The sequence below is a fragment of the Myotis myotis genome, unplaced genomic scaffold, assembly GCF_014108235.1.
Source record: "Myotis myotis isolate mMyoMyo1 unplaced genomic scaffold, mMyoMyo1.p scaffold_m19_p_23, whole genome shotgun sequence".
Taxonomy (NCBI): Eukaryota; Metazoa; Chordata; class Mammalia; order Chiroptera; family Vespertilionidae; genus Myotis; species Myotis myotis.
In genome coordinates this window covers 7,276,418-7,301,655 of record NW_023416328.1, presented here as the reverse complement: position 1 = coordinate 7,301,655, position 25,238 = coordinate 7,276,418, and the positions used below count along the sequence as shown (strand labels likewise).

General features: G+C 46.1%; 1 protein-coding gene across 8 annotated transcripts in view; it reads right to left on the bottom strand.

Annotated features, from left to right (window-relative positions):
* Nucleotides 1–23,060, bottom strand: part of TJP1 (tight junction protein 1) — a 55,064-nt gene extending 32,004 nt beyond the window's left edge. For 7 of the 8 annotated variants that reach the window (XM_036355654.1, XM_036355655.1, XM_036355657.1 and 4 more), the window contains exons 1-2: nucleotides 22,901–23,060; nucleotides 6,840–6,896 (exon numbers count right to left, since the gene is read on the bottom strand). In XM_036355654.1, the coding sequence (XP_036211547.1) occupies nucleotides 6,840–6,896; nucleotides 22,901–22,927 (84 nt within the window). In that variant the 5' untranslated portion in view covers nucleotides 22,928–23,060. The remainder of the gene's footprint in view (nucleotides 1–6,839; nucleotides 6,897–22,900) is intronic. The other variant, XM_036355656.1, reaches the window with a different exon arrangement.
* Nucleotides 23,061–25,238: the final 2,178 nt, after the last annotated feature.

Genomic DNA, 25,238 nt, shown 5'->3' with positions numbered 1-25,238 from the left:
TAGAATGAAACTACACCACTATCTTACACCATACACAGAAATTAACTCAAGAGGGATTAAAGACTGGAAACCATAGAACGCATAGAAAACATCGGCGCTAAGCTACATGGGAGGAAAGCCACAGGTGTCTGACACACCCAAGACCTGAGAACCCCAAATAATAACCGGCATTCACTGGAAAGAATGGCAAAACAGCAGCAGCTGACACGGGAGGGACTGTGCCTCCTCCAACCGCAGGTGGGAACAGGACCGGCCACGGAGCCTGAATCCCGGAGCTGGGTAACCCTGGGGCTCTGCACGCTGGCCCAGGCCTCAGCCCAGCGCTCCACACAGGAGGCGCTGCTGGCAGGAAGTGGCCTTGAGCAGGACGAACAGCAGAGACACAGTAGAGAATGGCCAGGTCAACATGTCCAAAGGGCGCAGAGATAAGACAGTGTCAGAAAGAAGCAGGTATGTTCTGTAGTACATGCATCTCTCACACACACACACACACGTGCAAGGAAACTAAGCCAGTTTCTAAAACCTCAAAGAAACTAATTTCACATAAAAATAAGCAAAAAGAGTGTCAGGATCAAATCCCTTACAACATTACAATAAAGATAAGGAGCAGCAGAGTAACTTCCCCACAGAAAACAAAAGCATGAACTAACTGGGAACTTTTTTTTTTTTTTTTTTTTTAAATATTTTATTGATTTTTTACAGAGAGGAAGGGAGAGAGATAGAGAGTTAGAAATATCGATGAGAGAGAAACATCGATCAGCTGCCTCCTGCACATCTCCCACTGGGGATGTGCCCGCAACCCAGGTACATGCCCTTGACCGGAATCGAACCCAGGACCCTTGAGTCCGCAGGCCGACGCTCTATCCACTGAGCCAAACCAGTTTCGGCTAACTGGGAACTTTAAAAAGAGCTCATAACTTATAAAGAAACTTAGATTATCATCACATTTGGATAGCAACATGTTATGCCAAAGATAATATAAAAATACTCCAGAAAGACAGCGAGCCAAGGATTTCACATCCAGTAAAACCGACATTCAAGTGAGACAGGGCACGGAGAAGCTAGTGAACATGCAAGAGACAGGGTCTCTAACAGAGGGTGACACCCTGACACTCAAAGCAACAAGGAACCCCGAGAAGACCGGCGACAGCACTGAATGTATACTTAATTGTGGTGATAAGGTTACACGAGGACCAGGGGAAGAACTGCATTAGTAACCGCTGTAGGAGATGGATATAGGAAAACCATTTTTTTAAATGGGAAGAGGAACAGCACGTGGGAAAAAATGTTGATACTGTTCCCAGTCATCAACACTGACAGTGGTAGAAATATTATTACTCCAAGGCAACCACAGGCTCAGTGCTGGACTTACTGACAGACTACGGTGGAATTCTAATAGAAATGCAAAATATTCTATTTCTCTCATGTATCTTTACCACACAAATTTTCAGGTGTGTCAAAAGGTAGCTAGTTTTGTCCTAACCCATTTGGCTCAGCAGATAAAACATCGGCCTGCAGACTGAAGGATCCGGGGTTCGATTCCAGTCAAGGGCACATGCCTGGGTTGTGGGCTTGATCCCCAGTAGGGGACATGCAGGAGGCAGCCAATCAATGAGTCTCTTTCATCATTGCTTTTTCTATCCCTCTCTTCCTCTCCCTTCCTCTCTGAAATCATTAAGTTAAAAAAAAAAAAAAAGGTAGTTGGTTTTTACATGAGAAATGTCTAAGATAATATTCATTATTTTTGGGGGGGGAGAGTTAAAGCAGTATAATATGATCTCACTTATTTGCATGTGCACACACATTTATGGTTGTAGCTTTTGAATGGAAGAAAGAGCATCCAAGAATTTTCCTCTCACCATAGTTCATCTTTTTGAGACCATAAGCAGCCATGAGCAGCAAAAGCTTTTGTGTTCAAACCTTTGCCTGGTAGGGAAACTAAATTTATGATCAACAAAGACATGTGACCACTGAGTGCTGAAAATGTGGCTAGTCTTACCAGAGATGTGTTGAAACTGTAAAATGTGCATTAGTTTTGTAAGACTCTATGAGAAAAACAGTAAAGTACATCAATTTTAAATACTGCTCACATGTTGAAGATGATAATATTTTGGATATACTGAGCTAAATAAGTAAGATCTATTATAAAATTAATTTCGCCTGTATTTGACACTCTTTATATGAAGGCTAGAAGATCTTAGATTATGCATGTCTTCGCATTCTATTGCTGTTGGAGAAGGCTGCTATCTGGACTTCCTGAGAGCGACTTTGTTGACGAGGGTGGTCCCCTAGGAAATTAACTTTTATTGGGCTTTTAACTAAGTGCCGAGCGCGACGGGGATATAACGCTGACGAACATCTCCTCCCCTTCAGGAAGTTATGACGCATAGGAGACGGGGTCGACAGCGACCTGAGGAACACCTTCAGTCACTCGGGGCCAGTGGCAGAGCGAGCCCACGAGGCCAGGAGTCGGCCTGTGGCAGGGGCTGTGACAGTGCGGGGCTCCCAGGGCGGCAGCAGCCACTTACTCAGCCTTGCAGAGTGAATAGGATGTCTACGGCTCCTAATGTTCTCAGGTGAAGGACGTGCCCCCTGGGAATGCAGGGGGCAATACAGAAGCACGTCGGACATTATTCTTGAGAGCTAACAGCAGAAACTACTGTGTTTTCATCTACAGAATTTTTCTTCTTCTAAAAGACAAAGGTACTTCTGCGTTACATGCAATTGACCATCAGATGTCAAAGAGCATGGATTTGTCCTGACTTGGCCCCACATGGTATCCATACTGCAGGTCAGTGCCGAAAGAACATCGCCTCCAATCATCTCCTTCACTCACCACTGTTCTCATTCCTCTGTCAGTGATTCGCAGAAATGTGAAGCCAGGGGCCGTGGCCCTCCATTTCAATCTGGAGCACTCAGTAAGAGGCAGACAAAGGGACTCAGAATCTCATAGTTGGGGATGACCCAGTGGACTTCTCTTTACAATAATAAAACGGAAGTCACTGCTCTACATCACTGGTCAGAAACCCTGGCCTGCAGGCCAAATCTGGGAAGCTGCCCAGTTTTGTAAATAAAGTTTTACTGGAACCCAGCCACCCCCGTGTGTCCATCTATTATTTACGGCTGCTTTTGCAATGCAAGCGCAGAGTTGAGGAGTAGTGAGAGATTTACGGCCTGCAAAGCCTAAAATATCACCTGGCTCTTGACAGGAAAAGCTGGCCGACAATATTCTAGCAGAGCCAGATTTTATTCTGGACCAACTCCGAACACCCAGGGACGGTGCTGTCTGAACGTCCCATTCTGCCGCAGCGGAGAGTGAGTCGAGTGGAGTGTGGTTGGTGTAAGTCCGCTCGCAGCGACAGGGCTATTTTCAAGAACCTTCAAAACACAGCTCCCGCAGGGATGGTGCTGAGACTCCCATTCGGTCGGGACTCGCTCTGGTGAGGCCCAGCGGCAGCAGCTCTGTGAATGGCATCCTCTCATCTCCATGGAACTTCTGATGACAGTTTTCCGGGCTGGCCCCCTTCTCGTGGCAGAAGGAAACAGCATGGCAGAGGCCAGCTACAGAGAAATGGACCCTCACCTGCCAGACAGGAGCTCTCGGGGATCATGCCCAGTATGCTAAGCGGGTGTGACACGGAGCACACTCAGAAAATCGGTTTCTGATTTCTCAGCGTTCAAGAGCTTTTCCTGCTCTGCCTAAGCTAATAATCTGTAGTAATACAGTGTTCCCCACACGTGAATTCCTAGCAAAACGAGGCAGAACAGTAGGAAGGAGAAACATATTTTAGCTAATGGGTCTTATTTTATTTTGTTTATTTAAAAACTAAAAGGTACTAGGGAAAAACAACTGGAATGTGAAAATGCCAAATTACACCAATGGTCTCAAAAGAATGATCTAGCTTCTACCTTAATTACTAAAAGAACAATTTAAACCCAACATAAGCAGAAAAAAGGAAATATAAAAATAAGAACAGAAATCAATTAAATAGAAAACAAAACAAAATATATCAATGAAAACAAAAACTGGGCCCTGGCCAGTTTGGCTCAGTGGATAGAGCGTCGGCCTGCGGACTGAAGGGTCCCAGATTCAATTCCGGTCAAGGGCATGTACCTTGGTTGCAGGCACATCCCCAGTAGGGGGTGTGCAGGAGGCAGCTGATCGATGTTTCTCTCTCATCGATGTTTCTAACTCTCTATCCTTCTCCCTTCCTCTCTGTAAAAATCAATAAAATATATTTTTTTAAAAACTGGTATTTTGAAAAGATCAATCAAAATTGTTAAACCTCTAGCCAGCCAGACCAAGAAATACAAGAAGACACAAATTACCAATATCAAAAATAAAAACAGGGCCTCATTACAGATCCTATAGCAACAAAATAAGAGACCATTGTTAAAAATTTTATATTCATAAATTAGATGAAAGGGACAAATACTCTGAAAGATGCAAATTACCAAAACTACCAAAAAAAATGCTAACAAAGAAGAAATACATAACTGGACAGTCCTATATAACATCAAAGAAACTGAATTTATAGTTAAAAGCCTTCCCACAAAGAAGACTCCAGGACCAGATGGTTGGCTACCCAGATGAATTCTACCAAACATTTAAGGAAGAAGTGACATCAACTGCACAGGAATAGTTCTGAGGCGCATAGCTGTTTCCCTGACCAAACCCAGATAAAAACAATACACACACAAAAAGTACTGACCAATATTTTTTATGAACACAGAAACACATATCTTCAAAAAACATGAGCAAATCAATCCAATATAGAAAATGGATGATATATCACAATCAAGTGAAATTTATCTTGGGAATGCAAGACTGTGCTACATTCAAAAAGCAAGAAGTTGACCATACCAACAGACTAAGAAGAAAACAGTTTCTTGAAAGCTACGGTAGTCAAGGCAGAAGTCACTGCAGGAAGACAGACACTTAGATCAATAGGAGAGATCAAGGAAAGACCGCACACAAATGGTCACTGATTTTTGCCAACAACAGAAAGAAGTTAAAATTGTATCCTGAATATAGAAAGAACTATCAAAATTCAATAACAACTCTGTGCACCACGGGACACACTCAACAGAATGAAAAGACAACCCATAGAATAGGAAAAAATAAGGAGCAAGTCATATATCTGATAAGGGGTTAATATCTAAAAGAGGTAAAGAATTCCTATAACTCAACAATTAAAATACAAATAACCCAATTACAAAATGGGCAAAGGACGTGAACAGATGGTAAATTTTATGTTTGGTGTATTTTACCACAATTATAAGAAAACACGCAATAATAAGAAAACAAACAAGCCAATTAAAAATGGGCAAGAGACTTGAACACATTTTACCAAAGAAGATATACGGACGACAAGTTAGCACATACGCAGATACTCAACATTATTCCTCTTAAAGAACTAGAAACTAAAACCACAACGACATACCACTACACACCTATTTGTGCGGCTAAAATTAAGAAAATGCAAACCCCCAAACAACCCTGAAATATCGAGTGTTGGTGCGGATACACAGCAACTGGAGGCCGTACACACTGGTAGCGAGGATGCAAAATGGTACAGACAGTTTGACAGTTTCTTGTAAGTTAAATATTCATTTACCATAAGACACACAACAATTCCATGCCTAAGGATTTACCCAAGAGAAATGAAAAGCTAGGTTCATACAAAATCCTGTATACTAGAGCAGATTGATTCATATCACCCAAAACTGGAAAAAAGCCAGATGTATCCAAACTGGAGAGTGAGTAAATCTACATTCATATAACGGAACACTACTGGGCAACAGGAAGAAACTAACAACAACAACAAAAGAAAACAAGAATTATTGATACAAGGAATTTCAAATACGTTAGAAGAGACCAGTCTCAAAGGCTGCATGCATATAGCGTGAGCTCCTGATGTGATTCTGGAAAAGGCTAAACATCTCTGTGTAAGAACAGAACACACATCAGTGCTGGGGGGAAGGGCAGAGCTGACTACAAATGGGCACAAGTTTCAGGGTGATGATTGCTCTATATTTTTACTGTAGTGATGGTTACATGACTACATCTATGTAGCTCAATAGGTTAGAGCATCGTCCCAATACCCCAAGGTTGCAGGTTCGATCCCCGTCAGTGCGTATACAAGAAGCAACCGATAAATGCAAAAGTAAGTGAAACAACAAGTCGATGTCTCTGGCTCTGTCTCTCTCTCTCTCTCTCACTCTCTCTCTCTGAAATCAATAATTTAGAAAAAACAGCTGTGGAGACCACCACTTCAGAAGGGGATGGGATGGCTTGCCCATTGCTAGAGGGGAAGAGGCAGCATAGGATGCAAGTGCAGGGCAGACAAGCTCTTACTCTGGCCCAGCTTCCTGCCACCTGCTCTGTGCCCATCGGCAACTGCTCACGCGATGGCCTGGGGTCTACGTGTTCCAAACCCACAAGTATCCTTTAAGATTTTACTACCCAGGCGACCTGGTTCATTTTAAACCTCAAGCCTACAACACATGCATCTGTCCTCAGAAATGCTGAAGCAGTTTACCATGTATACAGTGCACCGCGTCTCTTATCTGATCCCTCCAAATTTACAGTCAATGATTTCTTCAGTCAGGAATAAAACAGCAAGTACACAAATGCCCACGGAAAGGATGTTTGAAAAGTAGCCAGGGTCACTGCTGACCTTAATAACGAGTTTATTGCAATTCTAATCTTAAACAAAGGGATATAGAAAAGCTCGCCCCCTTTCTTTGGGCTTCCTGACATCTGGCTTTCCTCCATTGTTCCCCGCAGCTGCCAATATCCTGAGCTGCACACATGATTTACTGCAGCACAAACTCACCCTGTGAAGCGTCACCGTGTGCTGTTCCCATATAGCCGTTTCCTCCATGGCTGTGCTCTGAGAAAGAAAGAGAAAAACAAGGCATTTGTCTTTTAAGAAAACGTCTTCAATTAAGTGAGCGAGAACAACTAGCAGACCATTTAGCACATTAGAGTCATACTATTAATATTAGCAACTCTGAAAGGAGTTTCATAACCATGGAAGGTTTTTTCGTTTGCTTTTGTTGGAAGGGACAGGAAACTACTCACAGGAACTTCCTGTGTTTTTAACTTAATTTGGACAGAGGCCGTTCTCTGTTCGTTTTCTTGCCAGCTCCAGCTCATGCTGCAACTTTATACTTAGCGTGATGTAGGAAAGAATCAAAGTTGGAATGGCATTATTGTAAAATACCCATTGACACACGAGACACTGTAAAGCATTCCGTATGCTATGCAAAGAAAAGGAAAAGTCAAATCCCTCCGGACTCCAGGATTATAAATAGTCAGGTTCCAGGAAATGAGATGGGACCATCTGATAGGTCTGGTCAGTGGTCGCTTTAATATCACAGTTAAACACTCTGCCCCACCTAGTTAAGATTTTGCTACAGATTTGTCTTCTCAGGCTTTTTTTCTACAGGAAAAAAAGTGGCTTTTCTAGGGTACCATTGCACACACCCATCCACACACACAATAAAGAAAAGCTCCAAAAACACCTCCCCAAGCAGCATCATAAAATTAGAGCGATGCAAGCTCCAGTGAGGGCACTACTCAGACCACTGTGCAATCGGGTTCATCTACTGTCCAGAAACTCTTACAATCCCTAACCGGTTTGGCTCAGTGGATAGAGCGTCGGCCTGCAGACTGAAGGGTCCCAGGTTCGATTCCAGTCAAGGGCATGTGCCTTGGTTGTGGGCACATCCCCAGTGGGGGTGTGCAGGAGGCAGCTGATCGATGTTTCTCTATCATCGATGTTTCTAACTCTCTATCCCCCTCCCTTCCTCTCTGTAAAAAAACAATGAAATATATTTTTTTTAAAAAAGAAATTCTTACGAGAGAGGGAAATGCATTTCCATCTACCGGGTGAGCACTAAAGAATTCAAAATAAATGTCTTATAAATTGGGTTAATGGCTCTTGGAAGCTTAAAGTAATTCTCTCTCTTTTACTGTGACCACTTTTGAAATTAGGGTTCCTGAATATAATACATCTATAAACAAACCTTGGTGGTTTTTCTGTTAATCCTCACCCTAGCATATTTTCCCGTTCATTTTTAGAGAGAGTGGGAGGGGTAAAGAGAAAGAGAAACATCAATGTAAGAGAGACACATCGATGGGTTGCCTCCTGCACGGGCTGGGAATGGAGACTGCAACTGAGGTATGAGCCCTTGATCTGAATCGAACCCGGGACCCTTCAATCCTCGGCTGACGCTCTACCCACTGAGGCACACCAGCGAGGGCTATAAAGTTTTTTCAAGCCTCCGCAGAGGTAACCAAGGGGGTGGAGGGAGAATGTGAGTATGGCGTTCTCAGAGTGTCGCTCCTTACACTGCTGTGCCTGCCTACATCCCAGGGAGGCCTGTTTCCTCGTCCTGGCTCCGCTGTCATGAACATCACAGGAGATGCCCGTCGAGCGGAGAGGCCCAGCGAGGTGCCCGGGGCCCCTCTCTCCTTCCCACAGCAGCTCTGACGGCAGACTGCTGCTACTTCAGCAAAGGAAGCCTATGAAGAAAGGCTGCTTCCCTAAACCAAAGCAGCGAGGTTCGCCTTCCTGCCGATGAACGAGGGGGAGAAAGGCGCTCTGTTCGTTCCCACAGATAAAACCGCCAGCCCTCCCAGCGCTGTTTCCATCTGCCTGTCGGGTACAGCCAAACCTCCCTTTAATGAGGCCTCTGCTGGAAACAAATCTGTTTTGTGGTTTTAACGAAGACTGACCAGGATTTAATGTATTAGAAGAAAATTCCTCCATCGATGTGAAGCAATGATGATATCAGTAATCTGCTAAGCATTAAGAATTCCACTCAAATAACCCTAGCAGGTGTGGCTCAGTGGATAGAGCATCGACCTGCAGACTGAACCGTCGATCCCAGGTCGATTCCCAGTCAGGGCCCAGGCCCAGGTTGCAGGCTCCATCCCCAGTAGGGGGCGTGCAGGAGGCAGCCAATCAATGATTCGCTCATCATTGATGTCTCTTATCTCTCTCCCTCTCCCTTCCTCTCTGAAATCAATAAAAACATATTTTAAAAATAGAGTTCTGCCCTGACCAGTTTGCCTCAGTGGATGGAGCGTCGGTCTGCGGACTCAAGGGTTCCGGGTTCGACTCCGGTCAAGGGCATGTACCTGGGTTGTGGGCACATCCCCAGTAGGAGGTGTGCAGGAGGCAGCTGATCGATGTTTCTCTCTCATCGATGTTTCTAACTCTCTATCCCTCTCCTTTCCTCTCTGTAAAAAATCAACAAATATATATAAAATAGAGTTCTACTAAAATATACACGATCAAGATACCTGCGGTAACCTCCAGGTTGCCCCATCCTAGCTGGCATTCAAAAATGAGAACTGCCTGCACAGCTCGAGCTCAGCTCCTCCTCACCCACCCCTCTCCCCAGTGGTGTGGCGCCCCTGCCTCCTCAGTCCCTTCCCTATGGCACAACCTGAAAGTGGCCTGATAGCAGGAATCGCCTGGAGAAGGATCTGGTACGAGAGGGCTTATCATCCTCCATGTGGTTGTAATGACCACATAGTTTTCCATGTTGTAAGAGAATAGTAATCAAATGGGAGATGCATTTAATGTTAATTCTATGAAGCAGCTTATGCACTGGCAGCCTCATTCTGTTTAAACCTGAGTAGGAAGAGAGCTGAAAGGACAGACACAATGCTGACATCGGTCATCTTCAAGCGAAGGGATTATGGGATTATTTTAGCTTTTGCCTTTCCTTTCTCCATTCCCAAAGTATCTTAAACCACATTTACCAAATCCCATTTGAAACTTCAAATATCTGTTTTTCACTTAGCTTTGAGGAAAACCAAATAATATTTAAGAAGATTATTTTGTTTCCTTGTTAACTATGAAAGGTATTTATTCTACTGTTACTAAGGGATTTATATCAAGAGGAGTATGGTAACAGAAATTTAAATTATTTTATTTGTGTGAGATAAGGGGGAAATGAAAATGCTAAAACGATCCTCAGCATTCCAATCCAATATGTTTCTTCTCTGGAGGGGCTGGAAAAGCACACCTCTCACCTGGCTCGATGGCTTCCCCATGAAGGGTGACACTACAATACCTCGCTTCTCCCCGAAAGCCAAACAGGGCCTTGTGAGCGTGACTTACCAGGCCGGAGGCCTATGTACAAGGCAACAGAGAGTGAAACAGCAGAAAGGGTAGGTGGCTGTTAGGCTTTGGAGCAGCAAGCACATAAACCAATTTAATCCAGAATATAAATAAGTTATGCCTTGCAATCCCGTCACATAAAACACACACACACAGAGAGAAAGAGGCACTCCCAGTTCAGTCAGTGAACCCTGTCATCTCTTCTCTCCAGCCCCTGGGCTCCTTCCGTGGCAAAAGCAGCACAATTCTCCCCAGGCTGCTGTGTAACCAGGCAGACCCCGTCAGAGTTCTCGATGCACCGAGGGGCGAGGAGATTGATGAAGACACAGACCTCGGTGTGCAAACGAGCTACAACAGAATGAAAGCCTAGCCATCAGGACCATGGTCCCCAGGGGAGGATTCTTCCCACCCTGCTACAGTCCCTGCTGAGGGGCGGAGGGGCAGGAGCCCGCAGCGAGGCCTCAGAAACCGAAGGCTCACACGAGGTGAAGCATCTCACTAGGACATGCACCCAGCGCTCTTTTGTGAGCGTGAAAGACAAGAGGAGCAGGGCTTCCTCTGGAGACTCTAAGCAGCAAGTGGCCCCGGGGGTGCAGAGGTGGAAATGGGGTGCGGAGGGAAGACCCTTCCTGTTTTCCTTCACTAGGAGCCCGCTGGCAGTGTTCTATCAGGTTCATCTGTCATCTACTCAAATAAATGATTTTTAAAACTCAACATCCTTATTGTAAACGTGCTTGGCATTTTTCTTATTAAAAAAAAAACACACCAAAAAAAACCCACACAAAACAGAGCCTGGCAGGCGTGGCCCAATGGGTGAGCATCAGCCTATGAACGAGGAGGTCACGGTTTGATTCCTGGTCAGGACACTTGCCCAGGTTGCGGGCTACGTCCCCAGTAGAGGGCATGCAGGAGGCAGCTGGTCAGTGCTTCTCTCTCATCACTGATGTTTCTCTCTCTCTCTCCTGCTCTCTTCCTCTCTGAAATCAATAAAAATGTATTTAAATAAAAACAAAGCAGAAAGCATAACTGTGTAACCTGGACAAAGACCTTCTGATAATCTAGTCTCATTTCCAAGCATTTCGGTTTGTGGGAACCATGGAAAAGGTGCTGCTCCTACTGCAGGACCCTAGCACTGTCACTCCTTAGTAATGGAAAAAATGCTGTTAAAAAGAAAATGAACTAGACCAGAAATAGCCAGATCGGAGCCCAAATCTGCTGTTACCTAGTCAGGTGACCTTAGCTGTCCCCCCAAAGTTAGGGAATTGGATGAGATTTGCTTAAGTAAAAAGTCCTTCCTGCCGCCAATGCTATTAGACTGTAATCCCAGCTGTTGTCCAATAGCACCCCGGTTCCCAGCAGGCTGCAAGTTCAGAAACCAATGCCGCACTCCAGGCAAGGACACTGCAATGCGTAGCTGCTGGGCCCTGAGTTCTCCGCACATTTCTAAGTCAGCATCGCTGACTAGAATCGCAATTTCTGAAGAGGCAAAAAGCTGCATTTCAGAATCCACCAAGAGTTTGTTTGGTTTCTTTGTTCTGCGCTCCAGCTGGCAAAGACACCGCTCAGATCACCAACTCTGAAGGGCTTCCGGCCAAAACTCCAGATCCTGAGTCTAGGCAGTTTCACGTCCTCCAGGGCTGACGACAAAGCAATGGGGAAAAGGCCGGAGGACAGAACTGAAAACACAGACGAACCTGTCACTGAAAGAAGACCAAGTGCAGAACAGAATAAATACAGCAAGTGCTCTCCAGATAAAGAAAACCTTCCCTCCTCGACAGTATCTATGCAGACTAGTGTAGGCAGCCAGTTAAATGCTACCACCCTGTGGTTATTTAATAAGAGGTTCATTCATTCATTCGACAAACATTTATCAGATATACTCAGTGCTGTGGAGGCAAATGAGGCCCCTCCCCTTCCCTAGGGGCTCAAGGGGAAGGCTCACCACTACATAAATGCTGTGAGAGAGGTGACCACGGAGGATGGCGAGGACTCTGCCCGCTATGAGACAGAGCCTGGGTCTCTGAGAAAGCACTTGAGCTCAAGCTTGAAGGATGGCCAGCAAAAGCAGGAGTCGTTTCGGGAAGAAACCGCTGTCAGCAAGGCTTTTGATGCTATGATGAAGCTGCACGTGAAGCTGGCTTTGATATGGCCGGAAAGTACAACTGGTGGAGTGGAAGGAGTAAAAAGAGAAGCTGCAAGCACCATCGCAACAGGTCTTGTAAGCTCCAGGGGAAAACAGGAGGGCGTTTTAGGCAATCGAGTGACAGTCAAACTCTTTCTGAAGGCTGTTGTGTGGGAGATGGATTTGAGGGAGGGAGACCAATTAGAAAGCTAAAGTGAAAGGGGGGGGAGTCAAAGATGACAGTTTTCTGAATTAGGCGACTGAGAGAAAAAGCAGGAAGAGTATTACAAATATTAGTTTAAAATCCTTAATTTAAGGTGTCTGTGGAACGATCGGCACAGAGATATGGACAGTGGGCAGTTCGTCTGAAGGTCAAGACCGAGATCTGGGTAGATACTGGCTCAGGAGTAATCAGCAAAGTAGTATTAAACCCAAGAGAAAAGATCCAGTTACCTAAGGACCAAGATGACCCTGGGACTACAAATGTTTTAGAAGGAAAAAAGGAAGGACTGAACCAACTTGAGGAGAAGCCAGGGAGGATACAGGCAAAGCAAACAGCCAGCAGGCAATGGGTACAAGCTGTTGTAAGTCTCTAAAGGGGAAGTATGGGGAGGTAAGGCAGCGCGCTAGCCTCCTTTCTGGTTTAGGGCAAGGTTCCAGAGGAAAGGACCTGGACAGGTGCGAGGGGACGGAGGGACGGAGGGACGGGGGAGGGGGTGATGGAAGGATGGAGGTGATGGAAGGATGGGGATGGGAAGCTTTCTAGGTAGAGAAAACAGCAAGAGCCCTAGGGTAGGAGCATGCTTCTCTCACTCATTCCAACAACATCTGAGAGTTTATCATATGCCAGACACGGCCAAACAATTAGCGTGACCTTTGGTCTCATGCGGCATACAGTCTAGTGGGAGAACTAGATGACCAAAGAAATTCCACGACTAAAAAGTAATCACAGGCGTATATAAATACAAAAAAAAAAAAAAGGAAAACAGGTCCACGAGTGGAACTCCAGAGGAAACTGGCAGGGAGCGCAGGCCTGGTAGGAACTAGAGGGGGGACAGCGAGCACGAAGGAGGAAGATGCAGGTGAGGCTAGAGGCGGAGCCTGGTGACCACCTGATGGCGTTTGGTCTTTTACTCCTAGAGGCAGTAAGAAGCCTGAGAGCTGCAGAATGAGTGCGCGCACTGGAGCACGGGGGGCAGGCCACTAAAGAAACTTGGATTTTGAAACGATCATTTTAGAAAAACAGATTGTAAGGGGGGAGAGTATGATACTACTTAGGAGGCTATTACAGGAATAGAGAGATTATAACAGGGGATAGTGCATGTCTGTGTGTTGGGGGGAGAGTGTGTAAATGGTAAAAGTACAGATGGAACAAGTGGAAAGAGACGAGGCCTCAGGAGGTAAAAGCTGAACAGAAGGTGCCATCGCTCAGTCACCACACGGGACACCTCCCGGCTGAGCCAGGGGCATTGGTTTGGGAAGTCTTTCATCTCCATCCCCAAATCCATCCCACTAGAGACTGCATCTCTCCTTTCAGGCGACTGCGATTTCTAAAAAGTATCTCGGGAGCGCGAGGGTCATTTTTTGAAACCATAGCACATCTTGCTGGGCTGGGACTCCTAACCTTCAGGCTGACATCTGTCCAGTATCCAATACAGAAATACACACACACACACACACACACACACACTAAATGTCTATACACGTGTACACGCAGACATGATTCCTACATGCCTCTTCTCTGGCATTAAGATGGGCTTCACTCCAATGTTTCTGGGCTAACATCAGGGCTTCCGGTGGGCCGGGCACTGTCTGAGTGAGCCCACAGCCACCCTGAGCGGATGCTGGTATTACAGCCGCTGCTTTTCACAGATAAGAAATCAGTTCGTAAGTGGCAGACCCAGGACTCAGAGTCCAGAGCCTAGAGCCATAAAGCCATAAAGACTAGGGTGACTCGGTGGAAACCTTTTCGGTCCTGCTGTACCTGAGTCCTCTCTGCAAGATCCTGCCTGCTGACAGGTCCCTCACCGGAAACGCCTCCTGGCTGGCCTTTCTCTGGGCCAGACGCTCAGGCCACATTCAAATGAAGAACTTTCGGTCGTGAAAACACCATTAAGATGTGACTGCCAGGCTGAAAACTCTATCTACAGTACATATACTCTAGCTTTGATCCAAAAAAATGAGACAAATCAAGAAAAGATAATCCCAAATAAAAGCGGACAAAAGACTTGATCAGGCCATAAACATAAAAAGTTGCTCATTGGCTGGTGTGGCTCAGTGGTTGGGCACTGACCTATGAACGAGGAGGTCATGGTTCGATTCCCAGTCAAGGCACATGCCCGGGTTGTGGGCTCGCTCCCCAGTAAGGGGCATGCAGAAGGCTGCCGATCCATGATTCTCTCTCATCATGGATGTTTCTCTCTCTCTCACTCTAGCTTCCTCTCTGAAATAAATTTCTTTTTAAAGTTGCTCATCTAGTCAGGCAAACGTAAATGAAAACTACACTGAGATTATACTGAAGACCCACTGGAAGAGCTCACATTATAGGGCCTGGCACCAAGTATGGTGGAAATGCAGAGCAACAGAAACTCCCAGCCACGAAGATGAAGAGTGTAAGTGGTACAACCTCTTGGGAAAAAACGTTACCTACTAAAACTGAAGCATGATTCCTAGCAGCCAAAATCAGGAGATAACCAGATGTCCATCAATCGTGGTCTAGTCATACAACAGAATCCTGGACAGCTGTCTGTCAGTCATGGTCTAGTCATACAACAGAATCCTGGACAGCTGTCTGTCAGTCATGGTCTAGTCATACAACAGAATCCTGGACAGCTGTCTGTCAGTCATGGTCTAGTCATACAATAGAATCCTGGACCGCAGTGGAGATGAATGGATGCACATGCAACCACGTATGAATCGTGAAGCGAGGTGAGCAGAGTGGCTGCCTTGGGGGAGGAAGGCGTGAACAGGAAGGCCACCACATACGGAGCTTGTGGTCAGGACAGTGTGACCTTCCATTTCATAGGCAAGCAGTGGGTGGAGCGTCTGAGAAGCTGGCTCTATTCCAGTCTTTGATCTGGGTGGTGTTTCCATGGGGTTACTATATAATAATTTTTATATAGGTAATGCATTTCAAAATGAAAAGATAGAAGAGAATGCCATCAGCTGGCAACACTTAAGTGGAGGTAAGTTTCATAAACATCTGGGTTTACCACCTGCATTAAGAAACTGGAAGAGCTGGCCTGGCTCCCTGGTGCCAACAACCAGCTGGAGTTGGGCAACACCACTTCTCTCAGCCCAGCCTGCGCTCTCTGACCCCACACTCTCTCCCGGCCTCATGACTCATGAGACTCACCTAACGCCATTCCCAGCAGCTCTAGACGCTCCGCCAGAGCGAGAACCTCTAGCATATGCGCGTAGGAATTTTAAAGCGTATATCAGGGGTGCGATCAGCTACCTGACTCGTCGCTATAAAACAGAAATAGTACCTACCAGAGCTAAGGTTAAGTGAGATGTGCACACAGAACACTTAGCTTAGTACCTGTCACAGAATCGGTGTTCCCTCTTATGGGGCCATCGTTTATTATCAACACACATTCTCATATTTACAACCAGAGGGCAAATCTACTCGCCATGGCACTGCCTTCTGACTTTAGAGCCACCACAACATCCAAGTGTAGACTGGTATATGTTTGTTTGTTTCAATTCCAACACTTATCACTGTGACACACAAAAACCACCAGTAAATAAATCTTCCAGACTGCCTCTAGGCGCCACATGGGCCAATTCCCTGCAAGTATGCTCTGAAAAGTACACTTGTTTTTAGTTGTTTCTGTCCAAAGCACGTATATTTTGCCTGATTCTGGCTTTTACTGGTCTGATCAGAGTCAAATAAATGGATATCTATAAAAATGTACTTTAAGATGATGGATTTTTAGACCTTAGCCATAAAATGCCCTCAAAACTAAAACTAGCTTCTTTTTATTTCTTAAATATATTTTTATTGATTTCAGAGAGGGAGAAGGAAAAGGGAGAGGGGAGAGGGTGAGCGAAAGGGAGGAAGGGAGGGAGAAAGAGAGAGGGAAAGAGAGAGAAACATCAATGAGAGAGAATCATGGATCGGCTGCCTCCTGCAGGCCTCACACTGGAGATCGAGTCCACAACCCGGGCATGTGTCCTGACGGGGAATTGATCTGTGACCTCCTGGTGCAGAGGTGGAAGCTCAATGAGCCACCTGGGCTGGGCTGAAACTGGCTTTTAAGGTGAGCACGAAAGCGGCTGGCTATCGCTCCCGGGGTGTCAGTACTCCAGTGACTAACTAGTAAGCACACTTACCTAACTCTTGCCCCTGACAGAGGTATACACTATTTTCCCCAAGAAATCACCAAAGTCTAATTCAAAGGCTTTTTTCCCAGCCAATTTGGCAGTGAGGCCCCACACAATGGATTACTAGGATTTCATGCCTGAATACAATGAAAACTAATGAACTAGTTACCCACCACATCAATCATCTGACACAATAACTGAGCACAAGCAGCCACACACAACAGAGTGTGCAAAGTTCACAGGCAAAACTACAGTGCGTATGGCATCCATAATTCAGTGGTGAAATTATAAAGAAAAGCCACAAAATGGGTGCCACAGAAAGCACGTTAGGGATTCCAGCGTTCAGCATCACGTGTAGTATTTCACTTGTTGCTATCTGCCCACACCATTAAAATGTTCCCTGGGTGCAAACAATTGTATGTACACGGCTCTATCTCCAATCTGAAACAGCGCCTGCGACATACCGGGTTTGCAATCAATATCTGTTGAAAGACATGCAAACTGTTACATATTTCACAGCTGGTCAGACCCTCAATAAGCAGTGACAGCCAGCACGCTGTAGTTTCCACAGCAGTATAGCCAAGGAGTTATAAGTAAGTAAATTCTAGTGACTTTCTAGTTCTTAACCTTTTCCCCTAGTGAAGTACTTGTACTAAACACATGGATGCCTCCAGATTTGATTAAAGCTTTTTTAAAAAAATCAACAAAGAATGCAGAAAATCAACTGTTTCAGCAAGCCCGGGGTTTAGATATAATTCCATCACTTTCCCCACCAAACAAGTCCACCAGAAAGCTGTGTTATGATAAGATGACCACAACTGTGCTCGCACTTACTTTTCATGAGTAAGCAACGTGTATTCTTGGGATTTTAAAAATGAGTTATGCATTTCACAACTGATTATTATAGTACACAGTTAAAACTATAAGCTTCTGAAGACCAGGGATCCAAAACAAAATGTGCTGTTTGGTGAACTAAGCAAAACAGTCATTCCTGATGCCCTCCTGGATGTGACAGTCATGTCCGACATTAAGAGCTAACCGGAAGTTCAGGGCCATCTGAGACTCGGTAGCTAACTCCACATGCACAAGGGTCAGGGCTTTGTTACTCAATCGCAAATAGTGTGTTTTAGGGTATGAATTCTGGCAACATTGGTTTTCTGGTTTTGGTGTTTTTCCCTCACCTGGGAATATTTTTTGTTTTTTCCATTGGTTTTTAGAGAGCAGGAGGGAGGGCGAGGGAGAGAAACATGGATGTGAGAGAGACACATGGATTGGCTGCTTCCCACACAGGGCCTGGGGCACCGAAACCTGCAACTTGCCCTTGACCGGGAATCGGGAGACCCTCAGGGCCACAGCTCTATCCACTGAGCACCCCGCCGGGTGGTTTGCTGATGCCTTAAAGCAGTGCCTCTGTGGCCTAGTGACCAGTTAGTCATGGTCATCCATTCCTCGGAGGTAAAGTGAAATTCCCTGCGCACGTACTCGGCACACACACTCGTGATTAAGAATTTATCTGTCTAAGGGGAATGGAAATAAAGCACCTGGCTACCCCATAAAGGAGGAACCTGAAGCCACCTCCTCTGCAATAAATAAATCAGGAGGCGCCCTAGGTCGGAGACAGCGAGAGGCCTATTTTTACTGGTACCTCACCCTGAAAATCCTGCTCTGACACACACGCCAATTTTAAGTTCCATTTAAAACTCTCTCTCCCTAAAAGACTGTCTTTCAAAACTCAAGCGATGCAAAGTAAGTTCCAGTCAAGTATTTTGGAAATATCCTCTTAGACATCAACTATCTTTGCATCTTATTTAACATTTGATTTTAAAGAATAACTCGTCATAAAAAACAGTTTTGCTCAACCCACTGTCTGCAGCCACTGCCACGCGCACCCGCCCTCCAGCCTGGGCCCACACCACGCGTGCCCAAGGGCTCGACCCTGGGTGAGGGGTGACCGAGAGCCAGGCCTGGGTGGCAGGCACTACCCTTGAACTTACAGCCAGACTCGTCCTTTCAGTAGAAAAGGAATTTTTATCACGTGAGGGTCACACCCAGAAACTGAATGACATTTCCAAATTTTTCACCAAAATGATTCTGTGTAAAGCCACTTTCCTTAGCGGCATAGTGATCTGACGGTCTTATTTACAGTCCGTTTTATTCTTAGAACTGTCCTGAGTTTACATTTGGTCTCTAAATAGACAAAAGATGAAAGAGCAAGTAAAAGTCGGAGCCAGTACATTGTTGCCAGGACTGAAGAAACTCAGTGAAACTACTGTAATCTTTTCCTCCAAACCAAACAGGAAACAGCGCTCCACACGCTGCATTACAGCCCTCAGAGTCAGACACTGGTTTCACCCTCAGTATTTGCTGGGGTGGAGGGCCGACCTCCTCTATCACTTGCTGACAGCCATCAATGGGCAGCAGGAGCCCTTCTTGAATATGAAACAAAAGTCTGCAAGTCCCTAACATGAAAACATCAGAGAGAGAGAGAGAGAGAGAGAGAGAGAGAGAGAGAGAGAGAGAGAGAGAGAGAGAATGATTTGAAAAGTAGCTAACAGATCCCTAGCCAATTTGGCTCAGTGGATAGAGTGTCGGCCTGTGGACTGAAGGGTCCCAGGTTCAATTCCGGTCAAGGGCATGGACCTCGGTCACAGGCTCCTCCCCAGCCCAGGCCCTGGTCAGGGCGCCTGCAGAAGGCAACCAATCGATGTGTTTTCTGACATCGATGTTTCTTTTTCTCTCTCTCTCTTCCACTCTTCCTAAAAATCAATAGAAAAATATCCTCAGGTGAAGATTAAAAAAAAAAAAAAAAAGGTAGCTAACAGAGCTGTCCTAAAACAAACGTAAGAGTTGCAACTGTAGTCGGGATTATCCGCCAAGTACACAAATTACAGTTTGACCAGGAATGTCTAAAATGCCAAACATGCTAACATAAAAAATTAAAAGCCTTTTGCCTCAAATACTATCAAAATGTTTCTAGTATTTTTGTATAAACTTAACAGGCCCAGGAAAATTTACTACACAACCAAGGGAATTCTCAGAAAAGACCGTGAGTTTTTAGTTTACCTTTAAAGCAAATATGACACAAATACGCATTGATCACTAAGTATCAACATTAGAACTACTTTGTAACAGCCTTTCCGGACACAATTCCTGTCTGTAAAGGCTAATTTTCAATTCATTTGGTTCATTAATTTGGCTAATTTCCACAGTTCTTAACCTTCAAGTGTTTGTCTATTAAGAAAAGTCCACTGTGCCTCACTTGATACAATGAATCGATTCCTAAGAAGGTGTACTAATTTTCATACCAAACTACGCTACACTTTTAGAGATAACCACAGGGTTTAAAAAGGTGCTGTGCCTGTGACATAATGAAAATTGCAAGCAGGAAGATGTAACGAGCATATAATAGCACAATTTTAAATGTTATAGCTTCTCCCAAAAGTGACACAGCTTGAAGATGCAGAAGCCACTGCCACTTCTGTGATTCAACCAATGGAAATGATTCTAATAATTATTCATACCATTTCCTTGCATGATTAACAATGCTTTTGGTGAGACGGAGAGCCACCCTCCAGTTCCTGATTTCAATGTCTGAGTCATTTTGTATCAGGTACACTAGTAATTGTGTTCACAAATCCAAGTGTGTATCACACGTATCAAAACCTTTTCCTTTATTACTTCTAAAGTCAATATTAGTACAGAGAAGCCCTTGTAACTCAGGTATGTATTTTTTTACAAGTATCCTACACTTTCTTCTAGTGTTCTATGTTGTGATGTGCTCTTTAGCAAAAAACAAACCAAAAAACAACTCTTTTTTTTGCCTATGGCCTGAGGAAGAAAACTCAGACTTAAAAGAAAAAAAAAAAGTTGGCCAATAGTCCCAGCATCCTCTCTCCAATAATCTACAATGTTATTTTAATCATATATTCTAATTTTCCCTCTTGCTGCCAATTTACCAATAATTATTACTATATGTATTCCTCACTACAATCTTTTTGGAAAAATAATTACTGGTATTTATTAGAAATTTAAGTGCACATACCCTTTGACCCAAAAATTACATTTTTCAGAATTTGACATATGGATATACTATGTGAGTACATAAATATAAAAATATAACACTGCTTACTACAATAGCAAAATCCTGGGAACAAGTTAGGCAATGATGACCCACCGCAGGTTTCTGGGACAGAAAACCATTCAACCATTACAAAGAACATCAAATCAAAGGTATTAGATTAGAGTTCTACAAACTATTATGCTAAAAATAAAAAAGCAAGCTGCCAAATGAATGTCTTCATTTCCTTTTTAAACTGAGGGTGGGGGGGAAAAGAGTATGATATGAAAGGGATTGAGTACAGAGCCTGCCTGTTAGTAAGCACTTTTATCCCCTTAAAGAAATAAATGCCACTTGAGAAAAAGATGGCTGAGTATTATTTCACTTCAGAATACAGCAATTTAAAAAAGTAAGTTTTCAGCCCTAGTCCGCCTGCAGAACAAAGGGTCCTGGGTTCGATTCCGGTCAAGGGCACATACTTCGGTTGAAGGCACCCACGCCGGGCCCCGGTCAGGGCGTGTGCAGGAGGCAACTAATCAATGTATTTCTCTCACATTGATATTTCTCTCTCGTCTTTCCCTCTCTCTCTCTAAAAAATCAATGGAAAAATATCCTCGGGTGAGAATTTAAAAAAACACACACAAACAAACAAACAAAAATAAGCTTTCAACTCACATTCTACTCATAAGAATTTAAGAATGCACACGGCCCTACAATGCAATTATTTAACCCGGGACGCTTTTCATTACGGCATAAAATCTCAATGCCGTAACTCAAGAGGAAACGTGTGACGCCTGCTAAACCGTCTTACTGCGGCCACCCACGGAAAACCTCATTTCTCCCGTCTCGAGATAACCTTTGAAAAGTGTGCTGTCTTGGCTATCAGGCGGGAGAGATCACACTTGGAAAACAAAGTGACATTCTCTGTAATCTGGGAGCAAAGCCTTCCTCCCGGGGAAGCAAGCCCCATCAGAGGTACATACTGTGAGTTTACGTTAAAATCAAAGCAAAAAATAATAATAATAATAACTTTTTTTTAAGTCATCGGATCAAGTTTTATCTTTAGGTTGTTCCACATCACTATCAAGTCAAAAGAACCAGATTAAAGTCTTTTTTTTTTTCTTTTTGATTAAAGTATTCTTAAAGAATACTACATTCCTTAAAAGAATTTACCCAGGACTAAAGGGAACCACTCTCTGGGCCTTAGTATATGCCTGCTCCCAGATACCCCCAATAAACATCTCAAATAGGAAAAAAAAAACACAAAAAAAACACCAAATACCTAAAACCACAAACTACTGTTTCAAGTGGCGAGTTTATCTTCTAAGGGGGAGACTTTTTACTCTTCACACCTCTGTTCCTGAAGAACCAGTAACTTCTTTCTGATGAGAGAGATTACAATGTACAAAAGGAGAGGGTTTTTCACTGATTCTTCGAAACAAGGTTTCCAGGCACCAGAGAAAACAGCAGCCGACTTCAAAACGCGAGGAAAGAACAAACTGGATGGGAAACAGTGTTACTTTTTTTTTTTTTTTTTTTTGCTGAGACCCACAGATCTTTGTTTTCACTTTTAAGCGTTTCATCTCATTGTCCAGTCGGTAAGGAGGGTATTCGCTGTTCACTTTTTGGAAAGTTCAAATTCAAACGAAAACTACTTAAAAAGGTGTTAAAGGGGTTGGGTTTTTGTTTTGTTTTAATTTTTCAGTGTTGCCTTCGATAAATAATACAGGATGGAAGAAGAAAAAAGAAAAGAAAAGAGAAGGCGACCTCCTCCACAGCTGAGCGTTTTACAGCCGCGACGCCTTATCGCCGGGGCGCGCATTCCACCGCGAGTGACATCAGATCGAAACTGCACGGTTTCGCCGGGACCGAACCGCTCATCCCTCCAAACGCACGGCTACCGGGGTCCTGGCGGGGGACCCCCCCCTCCAACCCCAACCCCGACCCCGACCCGACCTCCGTCCCACCGCGGGCGGCCCGCGCCCCCCACTCCCGACGCCCGGCTCCCCGGCGCCGGACCTGTTGCGCGTCCCCGCCCCGCCCGCCGGGAGCCAGAGCCTGGCACCGACGCCCGCGGCGATGCACCTGCCCGACGGCGGCCCCGCGCGCCCGCCGCCCCCGCCCCGAGGACCCGCCGTCGCCCCCGGGCCGCCGCCTGCGGGGAGGAGGAGGGCGGGGCGCGGGCCCGACGCCGGCGGCGGCCGCACTCGCGCTCGGGACGGACCCCAGCGGCCCTGGGAGGCGCTCGCTCACCTTGGCGGCCGCGGCCCTGGCCGACATCTTGCCTCCCTCCGGCGCCGCGCGAGGCTCCCCGGACCTGAAACTCCGCGCCACCGGCCCGCCGGCTCCTCACGCCACAGCCCAGATCAACATCTCCCGGGAGCGAGCGGGGCTGAGGGCGGGGGGTGGGGGGTGGGGAGGCCGGCCCGAGAGGCCCGGCCCACGGGGAGGGGACTCAACTCGGACAAAAGTCCGGGGAACGCCCGCCCGCCCGCCCCGCCCGGGTCCTCTCCACGGGGCGCGCCCGGCCGGCGCCTCCCTCCCTCCGAGTGTGGCCGCCCGCGCGGCCTCCCCAAGCTCGGGCTGCCCGGCCACGTCGGCCTCGCCCGCTCGTCCCTCCGGGGGCCTCCTGCCGTCCCCGCTGCCCGCCCGGAGGTTCCTCGGAAACCGCTTCGGCGCAACTTCGCGGGAACGACGCGCGGGGAAGGGACACGGCGTCGGCGGGCTGAGCCGGCGCCGGCAACTGCGGGCGGCCACGCAAACCTGCCGGCGCGGCGCGGCGCACTGAGCATGCTCAGCTGGGCGGGGGCGGGGCCACGCTGGGGGCAGGGCGCGTGGGGGCGTGGTTTGGAGGGGGCGGGGTGTGATGGGCGGGGCCGTGCTTGTGGGCGGGGCCAGCGCCCCCCCGCCCGCTTCCTGCTGCAGGACGCCCCCCGTCGCGGAAGGAAAAGGCCAGTTTCCGAAGTAACTTGGGAGCCTGCGTTTCCGCTGGCGCGCGAGCCTTCCTGTTTGTTTTTACCGAGGGTCCGGCGGAAATCGCCCCCAAGCAACAAGCCCCTGAGCCCCATTCTTTTTTTTTTTTTTTTGTAAACTCCTAAAGATAACTTATCCATTTTGTCCTAAACCAGCCACAGCCCCAAGCAGCCACAGCCCCTGCACCTCCTACCTGCGCATCCTTCCTTCACCTGGGAAATAACGGTGCTCACAGCTGCACCACGTGTCTGGGGCCTGCTGCTCCACGGAGGGCAAAATGCCTGTGGTGTGTGGTGTTTTTTGTTTTTCTTTCTGTCAAGTGCATCCCGGCTCTCATCTCTGATGAGCTCCTCACAAGGTCAAAATAATTGCACTGGTTCTTGACAAACCGACTGACCTAAGTAAAACTGGTAATGAGGTCACGGGCATTCCGGGCAAGCCGGCTGGTTCACTCACCTTAGGCCCTCAAGGTATACCCAAGTCTTTTTCTCCCAAGTGCAGCGAGCCAGCTCTTAAAAATACATGTTGCCATCAAAAATGCTGGAATTCTTGCCCGGCCAGCATGGCTCAGTGGTTGAGCGTTAACCTATGAACCAGGAGGTCACGGTTGGACTCTCAGTTGGGGCACATGTCCCCCGGTTGCAGGATGGATCCCCAGTGTGGGCGTGCAGGAGGCAGCCGATCTATGATTCTTTCTCATCATTGATGTTTCTCTCCCTCTCCCTTCCTCTCCCTTCCTCTCTGAAGTCAATAAAAAAAAAGATTTTTTTTTAATGCTAAAATTCTTAGTAGTGAGTGCAGAGGGATGTGGTTGCCATGTAATTCTAAACCCAGTTCTTCCAGCTCAGCCTGTGCAAAGACGTGCAGTTCACTGGCCGGTTTACTGGGCCATTACTCAAACTGCCCACCGGGCTGGCTGGCGGCCTTGATAAACACCAAGGAACATGCAAGAAACGTTTCCCTGCACTGTGTAAAATGCAAAGCTCCTCGCACATGCCAGGAATTCTTAGTAACCTGAAATGATAACACCCTTAAAGTACCCAGGATACAGCCACTAAAGGTACACAAGAGCTGGATAAAAGCATAAACGTCAAGTTCTATAGGGTGGTTTTTCTCTTCCGAATTCAGCGGTATGAAAAGATCAGAGTTATCTTAACCAATAAATATCTGTACGTCATACATAAACAATTAGGATTTTCAATATGGGGGTGAGGGCAGAGGGTGGGAGGGGAACCGGGTGGAGGGGAGCTATGGGGGGAAAAAAGAGGAACAACTGTAATAATCTGAACAATAAAGATTTAATTTAAAAAAAAAGATTTTCAATATGAAGTACCATATATTTTGAAATTCGATGCTACCTGAACCAGGAAAAAAGCATTCTGCAAGTCAAAGCCTTATCAACCGCCCCCCCCCCCAACCTCCTTGCATAGAAATAAAGTCACTTTTTTAAAAAGTCATGTATTTTTCTTTGTTTTTAGACAAAGTGTTATTTCTTCTTATAAGAACTGTAATTAGCTGAAGCCAGTTTGGCTCAGTGGATAGAGCGTTGGCCTGCGGACTGAGGGGTCCCAGGGTCAATTCCGGTCAAGGGCATGTGCCTTGGTTGCGGGCACATCTC